General features: G+C 40.8%; 1 protein-coding gene across 2 annotated transcripts in view; it reads right to left on the bottom strand.

Moving 5' to 3' along the window:
- Positions 1–14,401, bottom strand: part of DCX (doublecortin) — a gene marked incomplete at its 3' end in the record, with an annotated part of 68,145 nt that overhangs the window by 11,493 nt on the left and 42,251 nt on the right. The window contains exons 3-4 of one of the 2 annotated variants that reach the window (XM_079541881.1): positions 4,254–4,356; positions 318–455 (exon numbers count right to left, since the gene is read on the bottom strand). In XM_079541881.1, the coding sequence (XP_079398007.1) occupies positions 318–455; positions 4,254–4,356 (241 nt within the window). The remainder of the gene's footprint in view (positions 1–317; positions 456–4,253; positions 4,357–14,401) is intronic. The other variant, XM_079541882.1, reaches the window with a different exon arrangement.

A 14,401-nucleotide genomic window follows, 5' to 3' on the forward strand; every position in this document is an offset into this window, starting at 1 on the left:
TGTAGCTACAGGGAACATACAAGAGCACTGCAAACCTCAATTTCCTGTCTGTAAAATGGAAATGTTTCCTTTTGAATTTTTTTAGGGCAAGAGGCTGTGAGACTGTGGGTGGTATGATCCCAAAGCCTGACTGCACTTAACTAACCAGAGATTTCCTCTCCAATATTTATTTAGTGATCCTGTATGCTAACAATATCATCTTGTGTTTAAAATATGCCAAAGTCTCAAATGCAAACATCCAAGGACAGTGTTCTCAAAGTCACACGCTACGTGTTTTCATCTCGAGCAGAGTTAAGATCCAGAAAACAATCACTCACCGTCTTGATGGTTACCTGAATCAGCTGGAGACTTGCTGCGGCGCATTGGGGCTGGACTCTTTGCTGAGCTCTTCTGAGGGGTGGGAGATGACTTACTGCCCGTGGCAGCTGCAGGGCTCCCTTTCATCACCCGGCACTCTAAGGAAAGAGACAGTAACCATGGTTATGTCCCTACCTACTCTCACAACCTATGGGCGCTAGCTGTGAAACTCTTGGGTGGCTTAGTGGCTTTCTATTTCCAAAAAGCTGTAAGAAAACTTCAACACTAAGGGGAAAACTGGCATTTCCAAGGTAAAAATGAGACATTTTAGGGACAGGTTAAAAAGAAGAGCCTCTAGAGGAGGCACTGAGACTGTACATTAAAATCAGGATTCTCTCCCTGGCAGGGAACATTTTTGTATATGTGCCCTACCGAGTGTTTTCTGCCTTTTCCCTTGCCTTGATGCCCACCAACTAGAGACCAAAATGAAAATAGTCAGCATTTAGTGAGGAAAGAACAGGTCAAAAACCAGTTAATCTGCAAAACTCTCCCATGGAGACCTAGCAGAAGGAGCGATGAGTACTGTTTATGCAGGCGCATAAAGCCAGCAAACAGCTGGTAGCATGACTTTAAGTGGTGCATGGGACCTGTGACCTAGGAGGCCTTCAGCCCTTTCACGCTCTTTCTGTGTTTTCAGCAAGCTGCCCTTTACAGATGTGGAAAGCAAAGACAACAAAAAGGTTTTACAAAATACACCCTTTGTGCTGGTTGGTCATCTTTTTCAGAAAGGTTTACATAAACAAATGCAATAGATTCATGTGTTTAAATGCATGAGCAGATGAGAGCCCCAACTGTGTTTTGTTAAAAAAATATACGAGCCAGGAGGAGGGGAAAATGTAAACATGATCTACAGCGTTGTGCAGAAGGGAACTGAAACGCTAACAAATCTGTATGTGTTCCAGGATTTCAGGCATCTCAGGTCTTCACAACAAGGTTTATTGACATTGAGAACTGATAGAAAAAGTAGTTTGTCTTCCCAAAGTTAACTTATCTCAGTTCAGAATTGGCAATAAAAAAGGAATTCCCTCTCTGTCAAATTCTAACTGGTCTTATCTCCTATAAGCAATTGTCCTCACACGAAAAACAAGTATTTTTTAAAGATGTGAATTAGATGTTCCACTTACAGGAAGATTTTTATAGAAAAGCTCAGCTCAGCATGCATGGGCTGCACTGAGAATCCCCTTGACCTGGCTTTTTTAATGGGAATTAACTGAAGCAGAATATAGTGGATAGATACATAATTGGTCAATTGAAAACAAATAGTCTGACCGAAATGTATGTGTTATTTTATTTATATATCAGAATATATATGAAAATGTAATTGCCCTAAACCTTTTCCCCAGGCTTTCCTCATTCTCAGACAGTCAAGAGTCAGTCTCTTCTTCTTCCAGATGGGATGATTCCCTGTGCTCCAGGGATGATGCATGATAATAATTAAACCTATATTAAGTTTATTCTCTCTCCTAATAAATAGATTCTGGAAACTGTAAAGTAGGGATATAAATTGTTTTGTTTTGTTTTCCTAAGGTACTTGACTTCTCACGGACGATGCCAGGTAGAAGAGAAGGAGAAGGCCTTGTAGGGCTTCAGAACAGAAACTTCCCCATTTTTTTATGTCCTTGGTTCTAAATAATGTTTGATGAGGCAGTCTGAGATAGAATCATAGAATTCTATGATAGCCATTTGGAAGAATGTGCAAATAACTGCTTCTGGTGTTAATCAGCCTAACCAAAACATGGGGGACAATCATCTTCAGGCACTACACAAGTAATGCTTTTCAAGGCTTTTACGTGTAGCTGCTTAACAAAAGAGTGTAACACTTGGATGAGCAATGTCTGTGCACCAGATATGGGTTTCTCAGAAACCAAGGGAATTTAAAAGTGTGTTACATCAGTATTTAGTCATCCAAATTGCTCCCTAAAATATAAACCTAAAAAAGTGAAAATATTTTGTTGCCTTTTTAAAAAAGCTTATTCAAATTCATTTTCTCCCCAAAGGATAATTCCTTGCAGAGAAGCTCAGCTTTGCATTTACCAGCACAGAAATGCTGACTCTGATGAATTTCTCCAGCTCAGCCATCAGCAAGTGTCAGCATACCAAAGGCAATTACTGAGCATTTGTATGCCTTGCAACAAGGTAATAAATGTGGACATCTGATTGTGCTGACATCAGTATCAGCAGGCCTCTTAGCAGTGTGGGGTGTGACATTTCAGTGTGCTGATGCTGAAGCCAGCCAGTATGAATGAGACAGAGCAGCAACATCTGGAAGGTGCTTAGCAACAGGGATTATAGGGCAGAAGCTGTGGTGGGCAGTCAGAAAGAAAAAGATGACATAATCCTCTCATGGTATTTCTCTTTTTGTTTCCTGATGTCCTGCCAGAGCGAACATAATAGCCAGCAATTCAAGTATGTGTCATCCCAACAGGAAAGAGAAAGTATCCATGGCAGAAGAGATTTTAATAAGTGACATTCATCCACAAGACTTCAGGTTCTCTTTGCAGCATCTGATCCATAACAAGGAAGGATGATGGGTGGATAATGGGAAAATGCTGCTGGCTAATAGCTCCCCATCCATTTCTTGGGAAGGGCAGGGTATCCCCACTCTCCTGAAAATACAACAGAGAGCTGCAGATGCTCAGTACCTGCCCAACAGCAAGCTTGCCTTATTTTTGTTAGAGAAATCCAAGCTGGAAAAAGTAGTAGAAACCAGGAGTGTAGGCAGAGAGCTGAGCTTCCCGTGAAGTTGTTCTGCTAGGATTACGTGCAATTTGTTTTATATGTGGAAATCCCTGTGGAGCTGACTCAACTCCTGACTGTTAAAATAAAATATGAAGCTCACATTACAGATTGCTTCACCAGCTTGATGCAGGCTTTATTCTCTGTCTGCAAAGTTTCAGCTGACTCCTGGAAACTTTGAAATACCCAAGACCACCAAATGGGTTCATCTGGAGTACACAGGTCTGAAGTACCAGCATCAAATAAATCCAGCCTTGCTAAGGAGTCATAAAAATGCAGTGTTTGAAGTTTAGAGGCTGCTTTGCCTCTTGGTAGACAGCAAAAGTTCTCTTAAGTCTTCAACACTGAGCCAGTCTGTAGCATGCAAGATAGCATGTATTTTCTGTTCCTTACACAGTATACCTAAAAGCTTTTGTAAGTAATGTTTGGAAGCCATATTTTCTTTCAGTTTAAATGGTCACAACTGCGTTCATGCACTCTTGCTGCACTTGCTGGCACCATCAAACAGCCTGTGCTGTTGGTATATACAGTTGCCAGGTAGGGTAACTCCTACAAGCAAGCTCTGCATATTCTGTGAAATCAGAGATTCTGTGGTTTAATTGATCAAAGAGACTCACATTGTTACAGATCTCTGGCTGCTATCATAACATGGACAAATGATGGTGCTGTCCAAATCCCACCTAACAAACATTGCCCTCATTTTTTAATCAACAGAAGAAAGTAATAAAGGGAATGATTTTTCTTTTTAACTGTGCTCATTCCCATTTTTAATGTTGACATCTGTACATAAGGACAAGAGTGACAAACTGTGTGTATTTGTGTTCCAAGTAGAAAAATAGAGATTAGTGTTCTACTGCTTAGTTCTCAAAAATGTTTCAATCTGATTGGAACTTGAACAAGTTTAAAGGATATATAGTACCAGATTTTGTCATTAATGTAAAAATGATGGTAGAGTGGAGGAGTCCATCTGTTTTGAAATGGGCTATTCCAGCCAGTGTTTGCCCAATTACAATATCCACTGACTGTACCAAAGGATGATGAATTCCATGTACTGGGTCATACAGAAAAGAACAAAAGCATGCAGCACTTTTACCTATTACAAGCAAATGAATGGAAGTCAAGTAAGAACAGACTGAAGAACAGTGTGTGTTCAACATTACCACTTTCATCCAGAGAAAAGTCATCCTGTGCATAGCGGAATTTTTCGGGACCACAGGCAATAAACACATCATCATCCCCAAAGAAATCGTGGAGACAGGTCACCTATAGAGAGAGCAAAGTCATTCATTTTATTTTTAATTAGCAACGTTCTGACATGGCTCAGTTTAAATTTAAACAGGAAGGCACTGCCTCTCTGCTGCTCCCCAATTCCATACCTACATGGTCCTGTTTCCTGCAAATCAAGTGGAACGGTGTAATTAAAAAAAAAAAAAAAATGCAGCTACCCTGCAAAATCCAATGAAGTATGGAATTTCCAATCCCTTCAGGAGCTGACAGGCTATGTTAACCATCCTAATGAATGACACAGGCATTCCTGAGCTAATTCTAAAATAATAAGCAGGGTGCCCCCACGCTGGGTTGGTAAACATGGCTGTCACCACCGCCCATGCTGACAAGTATTTCAGTACCAACAGAGCCTAGAAACTCAAGGACTGCTAAGAAGAGTGGCTGGGCACAGCATGTTCCTACAGAAGGTGTCTCCAAAACCATTAGCAGGTAATCCTGGTCTAGTGGTTGGCGACCCTGCCCATGGAAGGGGGATTGAAACTAGATGGTCTTTGAGGTTCTTTTCAACTCAGGCCATTCTATGATTCTATGAATCTCTTTGGACCTGCAGAACTGGACAGAAAACCTTAATCCCACCTGCCTTCCCTCCTTTCCCATTTTCCCCCCAGCACTTGTGCAGCAAGTTGGCCTGAAAAACTGGGAACGTTGCTGTGGGATGTTTGTATCAGCAAGGACAGCACTGCTGGTGGCCGTTCAACATTCATTTTTCTAGGTGCTACATTGTGAATAATGACATATTCTGATATTTACATAGGTACAGTCATGGCAATTTGCAGTTACCAGTGAAATAATGAATGCAATTACACAACAGCAGCAGGATAACTGTGCCACGGGTAATTCTGCTGGAACCAGTGGTAATTACACATTAACTCACGATAATGATTTTGTGCTATCTCCAGTACCTAAAGTTAATTCAAGTCTTCTCAGTGCAAGGACATGTGGAGAATGTGCACATCATTGCTCTTCAGGGAGAACCTTAAACACCCAGATTTGTCATCAGTATATTGCAGAAAATTAATCAGACTCCTGGCAAGCTGGCAGGTGCTCTTTTGAGGCAAAGGAAGATGATGTTTTTTCATCTTCATAGAATGCTCTGAAAACTTTGATGAAGTGCAAAGTAACACTTATTTTTAAGAGGGGAAAAAACACTTTGGAAAGTCCAACATGAAACCTTTTGTGTTCGAAACGCAAGTGTTCAGTACAGAAACAGGCTCAGAGAACACCAAAGTGCCTGTACACAACTGACTGCTCAGAGTTTATCCTAAGGTCCTGGCATCCCAGCCACCTACTGATTAAGTACTGTGTCAGGAGGAGAAAAACATGCTAGCACACGAGCATGAGACATCTCCAGCACCAGCCCAATGACAGCACAGCTGTGACCTAGGTGAGCCCAGCAGCACAGGGCTGCACCTGAAAGACATAAGTAAACAAAACAAAAAAATGCAGCTTTTTCACCAGACCACTGCAAGTGACTGCAGTACTGGCACCAACATTTGTAACAGAGGTCTCAGATTGTTGAGGTCCAGTGTTTTGCCATGCCTGGCCACTGGGGTCTTCACAGAGGTCAAACGCATCGCAAGGAACCGGAGGAAGCCCTGGAGACAGCAGTGGAGAAACTTACTGTAAACAGAGCTGAATTTCCATATCTACTGATCTATTGGAGCTGGACTGTGAAAAGTTAATTTCAAACTCTAATAAATAAAATATAAAGAAGGCTTTTGGCTGTCCAAAGAGGGCTCAGTATTTCACACTGATTAACATAATGCATAATTAAAGCACCGACTAGGAGTGCCAGCTCTGTTTACAATGCCAAACATTAGTGAACAGCCTCCTTTTCACATCTGCACGGTTTTCAAAATGGAGCAAGATGAAATCTGCAATGGCATCGATCAGAGACAGAATTTTCTTTACAAACTCAGTGAGCTGCAATTTCTGTTTGCCTGAAATTAGGATGCAAATAGTTAACACATCACTTATTGAGAATTCCCCCACAGAATGATGACATTTCAAATGAGCACTTGCTATTATAGTCCTCCCTGAGGGTGCGTGCCACTGATTCATTTGCAAATAATTGGGGTTGGCTCAATACCCACATTCCCATCTGAATTCTAAGTACCATACGTATTCCATGGAAAAGACTCGTGGTTTGCTTAGATCACTCTTCTGTATGGAAACTGCTGTGCAAACCTAGATCACAGTGTAAGGGTTCAAAAAATCCGCAGTCTTTTAGATGAAATCAGAAAGAACCCAGAGGCTTTCGCCCTCTCCAGGTTACAAGTCAAAGGGTATATTTTGTCCTTGAGCTCCACGCTACCACAAGCAAAAAGAAAATCCAGGCAACCAAGGAGGCCTTCAGATCAAGTATCTAAACGTGACAGATGCACAAGGACAAATATGATATCACGTCAAGCAGAGATACTTGCAATTCACCTTCTTGCATTCTTGCCCCTTCAAGTAGTAGATAAATATGTATGTTTTATAATTGTGACCAGCAAACTGGCTGAGCACTGGAGGCTGATAGATAAACCGCAAAACCCATTTGTTGTGCTCCTAATATTAAGGAAATAATAACTTCTGTATTTGTTTTATTCATTCTCTTTTGTTTCCTGTTGCAAGGAAAGACAGACAAAATCCCACCCCTCTCTCACCAAACAATGGAAAACATTACAAATTCAGAAAATAATGTCACTTCATGCAGTTCTAAGTCAGACACATTGCTTTTCTTCACTGTGCATAGTATTTCCTATTTACCCTTTGTTTATTAAACTTAAATCCTTGGTCATCACTGTATGTCCCTGAAGCATACCCCATATGCATCACTGTCTATATAAAGTTGCTAGAATAAACTTGCTTTGTGAAAACATGCGACTTAAGTGCTGGATCTTACTGCTCCCAAGCCTAAGTGTGGGCAGGAGATGAAGAACACCAGGAGAGCAGCCCCAGACATACACATCCCTGCAGGGCATGGAGCCGGGAAGAGGGACTGCGAGCTGCTCTGCTGGGACAGCTGCTTGGAAACCTCATCAGCTAGTATGGAAACTCAGCAGGGGTGTCTGCCCAGCAGTACTGAACTTCTACCCTGCATTAGCTGGCTCCGGGGATTTTTGTGACTCCAGAATAACCTTAAGAATCTTCTGATCTCTACTCTTTGAAAGCCTTTTTTCTCACATTTTCTCAAGAAGAAAAAAAAAATACTACAAGTCTGTCCCCAGGCACTGTAGACTATTTTAAAAGTACATGTTCTGCTTTAGCTTACCCTAATCAACTGCTCTAATTATATCCAATAATTAGTCTGGAGCACCATGAAAACCCTGGAAAGAAATTACCCCAGTGGACAACCTGAAAATCATTGTTTTAAATGCTTCCTTTTGCTGTTAGCTATCAACTCATTAAAGTGCAGGGCAGAAAAATGATAGCACTCTGCCAGTGCACAGACCTGTGCTGCTACCTGAAAATGGTGGCTGTGTTTATGGTTCTTATGCACAATTTGCAATGGCACTGGCATCCATGAAATTAGTAAGATGTTGTCTTTTTGAATCTGCAAATTTTATTATTAATTTTATCTATAATGGAAAATTAAACCTGTGTATACAATTACAGTAGAGAGAATAAATAACATTGGTTTCCAAGCCTTTGTTTAAAGAAAGATAATATTTAATTTGAAATTCAAGACAGAAATGATAATATTGACATAGAAAAGATCACACTGCATGAAATGTTTTCTCTCCATTTCCTGCAGCTTTAGCAGAGCCAATAAAGGAAGGTAAATCTTCACACTCCAGTAGATGAGGCACAGATTTATTTCTTACAAAGTAATTCTTTCTAATAGATTAGCTGGTGACATTTTTCTTTGTGTCAAGTTTTGATGTTTTTTTAAACTTTACAGCATATATTAGGGAAGAAACAGAAGTCAGTAGAGATCAAGAAATTCTAGGGAGCACAAGACCATTCACAGTTCCTTGGTTTTCTTTAAACGTGGTTTCTTTCCTCATTAAAAGAAATCCTTCTGTGTGTATATTAGAAAAACCTTCTCTGAGAGAACAATGTAGTCAGGATTTCCAGGAGGGGATTTCTGCACTGACTCTCCATTAGTGTCTGCTGCAGCCATTTTATTTGTGGAAAGGAAAGATATGTCCTTTGGAGTGATGCTGAGCCTTCTAGTTCACTTTAACACAGCAGCTGTAGAACAAACCATTTCACAAAATGGAGCTAGAAGTGAGCTCACAGTTTGCTGAAATGTCTCCAATATAGATGTTCTTAGTTTGCCTGGAAAAGGAGTGGTCAGTTTGCAGGATATTGGTGTGCAGCTGAATAACCAGCTATTCCTACCATCCTCCACGAGGCAGTAGGAGCATTTCAAAATTGCAATTCAGTAATAAATGAAATAACTGAAAAGAATTACAGATCAAAAGACTGAAGACTTAGTCTATGTCACCTACCAGTGCAGAACCTCCTGAGCTTTATAAGGGTGTTACGCTAAACAAGCACTTTTTGTTCCCTTTCATAACCTGCAGAATGACAGTTTGCAGAGCACACATGGTTAACATGTTGCCTCTCTGTCACTCTACTGCTGGCAGTGTGAAGGTTGTCACTGCAGTAACAAAGGCTCCAGCCGCATTGTGGGTGCTGCCTCTGCTGGACTGAGCTCTGCCACTTAGGCAGGAGACCTCCAGTAGCCTGGATTGGCCATCACCATTTGTTAAGCACACAGAGAGTGTCTATGAAGAGTGATACATCACCAGGGGGGTTAACTGAACTGTCTTCTTCACCTTTCTGAGAAATGCCTTTATTAAAGGTTCCTATTTTTAGCTTGACAGAGCCAGGTCAGGCTGAGAGATAAATGGTCAGATGCTGTAGCTGGTGATTATTCAGAACAGTGATTTATGTACGTACTCCTGCCCTCCGATTTTCCATCTCTTCCTTATGTTGTGGAATGAGCAAAGACCTCTGCTTAAATGGCTAGCAGAGATCTGGCAAAGGTTATTTGGAATGACACAATCACAAGTCTGACTTAGGGGCTGACCATATCCCATCTCAGGACTTCTATCTTTAACCAACTGCTTGATTCTGTGTAAGTCTTAGGGTAAGAGCCAGGGCAAGATTTCTACTGTTCCTTTAGTCATAAAAAAAAATTAATTCTTCCCACTGTAATAACCTTCTTGTTAGGGATTTAGATGGCAGAACAGAAAGTGATAGCCATCTTCAAACTGTTCCTTAATTTTCTGCAGATCTAATAGTTGTGCTCAAAGAAAAGAGATGCCTACTGGATTTCTTAAAATCATCATACTAGTCAAGCTTAGAAGCCTCCAGAGTTGAGTGTGGGAAAATTGTCTTCAGAAGCAGCTTCTTTTAAGGCCAGAAAGGCTCTAGAATCCAATTTGCATGCTATGCACAAATAAAGCCTATTAAGAGCAGAATAAAGAGGAGAAATGCATTTTCCAAAGCATTTTTGACGGTACTTTCGTAACTGCTATAAAATTGTCAGCTGAAGACAATGCATTTCAGAAACTTGCTGATGTCCTTTCTCGTTCAACACTCAAGTGCTAGGTGGAGCTAAAGAAGCAGGACTAGCAGCTAAACAGGCACTGGGAGTTTACTAAGGTGAGAACATGACTAAACCGTGCTTTAACTCAGTTTAAAATAATGGGAAATCCAGTGGACTTACTTATACTCCAACACCTGCACTCAAAGTCAAATTGGCAGTGGTATGCTTATTTCATGTCCGAATAACCACAACTCTAAATCACAAAGGCAGCCCTGCTGTACAATTAATCAGTTGTGCGCTCGCAATCAAAAAAGCATGGTACAGCAACCAAACATATACAGGCTTGTCCACAAGAAGACTCAGCAAGGTCATGTGTCAGAGTGAATATCAGGAATGAATGGACATGCGGAATGGATTTTAAATGAATTGCTTTCTCTTCTCTGACAAGCTTTTCACCACATGTCCAGAAAGAAAAAGATTTCAGACTTAATGGTTAAACAGACATAATGGAAAATAAAGATGTTAATACTGGAATGCACAGCACTTAATACAGGGTGTTTTTTTGTAACAGTCTGAAGACTGCTAGCCCAAAGCAGATACTGAATTGATTTACATTTTATTAGATTCGGGTTTCCTGAATTTAAAAATAAGGATTCAATTTGGATTCAGTTACTTCTTTAAAGCATGCACACACCCACTCAATAGATTCCACATTTGCATTCACAGAAAGAAAATTACTTATCTGTTTTTAGGAAAAAATGCTGCTTAAAATGGATAAGTAATAGAAAGATGAGCAGAAAAAGTATGGATGTTGGTTTCCACAAATGGACTGGGAGCACTCCAGCATGCCAGCCCAGACCAGGGATGCAAGTGCAGTTATAGTGCCTTGGGGGACCCTCCCTGAGATACCCTGCAGTAAAGGAAGGGGACTTTGTCATCTGTTCCTCCATCTCTGCTCTGTGCCAGACACCCTTGTAGAAGCTCGTCACAAGCAGGGTCATGCTGGCCCCTCACAATGCAGTGCAGGTTGTGAGGGGAAGGAAAAATCATCTCCACCATCTACATCTCAGCACACACAATTTGCTCGCTCTGCAAGAGCCTGACGTGAGACTTCTATCCGTTAAAATGTTAGTCAGAGACCTCAGTTTTCTCTTGCATTTATGGAGACCCATGGTTCACATTCAAACCTACATTTGTTTCAATCAACTATTTACTTTACTCTTTTATTGGAGGTTTTTTTTTTCCTTTTTCATCTTCAGGAGAGAAAATTCTGCACAAAACAGCAAGACCAATGTTTTCTTTGATGCATGAGGGAATTTTTACATCACTTTCCATCATTTCTCCTACTTAGCATTTTTTTATCAATGAAAAATGCAGATTTTCTGCATTAGGCTGCATAGTACAGTACATTGATTATGAGAGCTTTATGGCCTCTTGGAATATTTTATTATATTGTGACTGAAGCAGAGTAGGGACACCAACTTCTAACCAATATGCATTATTTGGACTCATTTTGTGATGCTTATTCAAATGGAGTAAGAAATATTCACGCATGTATATACAAAACAGCTTGTAATGCTTCAAGCAAGAAGAACTGCTGCTCTCAAAAGGGCTGCAGCACAAAGTATGTATTTATTTAAGTGTTGGAAATAGAGCAGTTCAAAATAGAATAGGATAAAAAGTAGGGACGGGAAGGACAATAGCCAGACAAGCTACCCAGTAGGAACATTAAAAGTGAATGTAATATATCTGGTGAATCAGTGGTGCTTCCAAACCATGTGAAATCCAATTAGCCCCTGGTAGAAAGGTTAGTTTGTTATCCTCATTCTCTATACATATGGAGTGGACTATGAGACAGAAATTTGGGCTGTTCATTCTTTTTACCTAGAAGAAAGGCTTTTTCTTGCATTCATAATGGTATTACATGAAGGACAAATGTGCTGTGCAGGGCAGAGGCATGAGCAGCCCACCCATCAACATCAATATATAAAAAAATTACCCCTTCTCCACTCAGAGAACCATAAAATCAAACATCTAGTTAACAGATGAAGATAGCGAAGGATTTCTAACACAAGTTGCCCCCACGCAGAGAGCACTTAATAATCCAGAGAATTCTTAGAACTTTACTGTTAATCATTCCCTCTCATCACTTTTCAGAGGAAACCATACTTCTGGACTTAAAAAAGAGCATCAAAGGTTTTGCATGTAGCACGACTATATGGCCAAAGTCAAGCAATGCTGCTCAAAATGGCATCCTTTGTCAGTCAGCCTACTCAAGGTCAGGCTGAAAAAACAATAGGCTGAAATTTCCAGTTAATGAGATTTCCAGCAACAAGCTCTTAAAAACCTATAGTTGTCACTGATCCTATTGTGCATATCTTCATAAAAGAGAAAGGCTGTTCAGCTTTGTGCAAGATTTCATTTGACTTTAACAATGGTACTGATTGTGGTGGAGAGATATTGGCAAATAGATCCTCACCCTGATTAAAAAACAAAAGACTCAAAAACCCCAGCAACATAAACCCATGTAGCAGGACTGAATGGGTTGGATGCATGCCCACAAGCAACTGCACCATCTTCAGAGAGCACAGAAATAATACTACCATTAGCCAACCAACAGGCCTAAGGGAGTGAAAAGCTTCACTAAGCACTTTCCACTTGTAAGCAAGATCTGAGGGGCTGGAGGAGACCAACAGCCAAGCCTTTATTTAGCCTTGCAGCTGAGCTCCTCCCCAAGGAGCTCTTTTCTCCATACACTCCCTTATATCCATGTCTACCTGGTGAATGAGGAGATCAGCGTAAGCAGTTCCTTATCCACCCCTCTGCCTGCAGACTCATGTGGAAGCTGCATGGAACGGAGGAAGTACGACCATTTTTGCTGTTAAAGCTGTTCCCAAACACACATGCAGTGCACACTACCTGCTTAAAAGACTAGGATGACATCTCTGCTTTCCTTACCTGCTAGATGGATGCCCTAGGAAGGATGTCTTTTCTGACCCTCAATGTCATATAAATGTCCTTGCTCCTTTTCCTTTCTCTTACCAGCCAGCACTACATAAAAATACTTCCACTAGTTAATTATTTCATGGTTAGGTGCATCAAGAACTTAATTCTCAGCCCAAACATTTCCAAGTATAGTACACTGGCCAGATACAAAAAAGAGATTCCGTTGTGAAGTTTTACTCACCTGGATATAGTGAGGGACCTCAGCCCAGCACTGCAGCTATAGAGACTGCAGATGAACTTTCACAGGGGGACAGAACTGATTTATTCATGCATTTCCAATCTATGGGGATATGTCCATTGCTCTTGCAACCCCATTCTGCCTAACTATTGCCTACTGTATAGCCATGGAAGCAGGGGATGGCATCCCTGCACGATGCCTTCAGGCAGAATAAAGTTCTGGCAAAATGAAGGATTACACAGGTGTACAAAATAGAAGGATTTGTTCCTACAGCCCCTCTGTGATATGGTGTAAGATGACACAAGATAGCAAATTCTGTCTTTGATAATCACTGAGTGACAAAGGGAATCATATTTAATACAAACAGATTTGGTTTCCATGCAACAAGTGGATGTGCTTTTCTCACTGAGGCAGCCTGAGAACTGTAGTTATTTGACACTGTCGTGTGTCCTGCTGACATCAGTAGCCTCCTTCCGAAATAAGCACTACAGTAAAATCAGCATCAGACTTGCCATTATTATTAGCGCATCAGGAGAGCTTGAGGACACTTCAGTTCAAGTCAGTCATCACCACTGGCTTTGAAGGTAGCAGGTTTTAAGCTGGCTGCACTTTTCCCAGCACAGTGGCAGCAGCACACTGACACACTTCTCCGCAGATAACCTTGTCTTCCCTGGCACGTCGAGTAGAAAGCATGTATTGATTAGGACTATGGCAGTGTGGCTTTTTCCCAGGGGAAGATGAACTTTAACTCAGTCACAATTAAAATCTTTTTGTTCAGACAAGACTATTTTGTCAATTTACCTCATGCACACACTTGTGTCTCAGCCTCTCTACTGAGTTGCTTGGTCTAGATCTCCAACTACAGTCTTTCAAAAGCATGCCTGCTGTTTTCATTGTATCTAAAGATACTTTGTCTATTAACTAATTTTTGGATGTGTCACTGAGCTTATATTTTATACAGGCCCCTCTCTGTTTTGTTCAACAATTGCAAAATCCAAAATACTTTTTCCTCAGAGGAGATATAAAAAAGCTAATATTTTTCACTGCAGACTACGTTAATGAAAAAAAGACACAAGTAAGAAGTATTGGACCTTCAACCCTTCCTAATACAGACCTCCAAAACCTGATAATAAATGAACTGTCCTGTCCTCCAGCTGCAACTTCATTTGCAGGCTATGGATCCAAGTCAGCCCAATTCTTTAAGGGGATCAGAAGATGCAGCTGGTTCTGTATGTAGCTAAAACTGGCTCTGCATTTCACCCCACCTGTAAAGCATTGCTCAATAGTTAAAATATTTCAAAAAAGTTCCTTAGGACATTTTGACTTGTTAAAATCCAGTGCTTGCAAGGATC

The sequence above is a fragment of the Tetrao urogallus genome, assembly GCF_951394365.1.
Source record: "Tetrao urogallus genome assembly, chromosome: 13".
Taxonomy (NCBI): Eukaryota; Metazoa; Chordata; class Aves; order Galliformes; family Phasianidae; genus Tetrao; species Tetrao urogallus.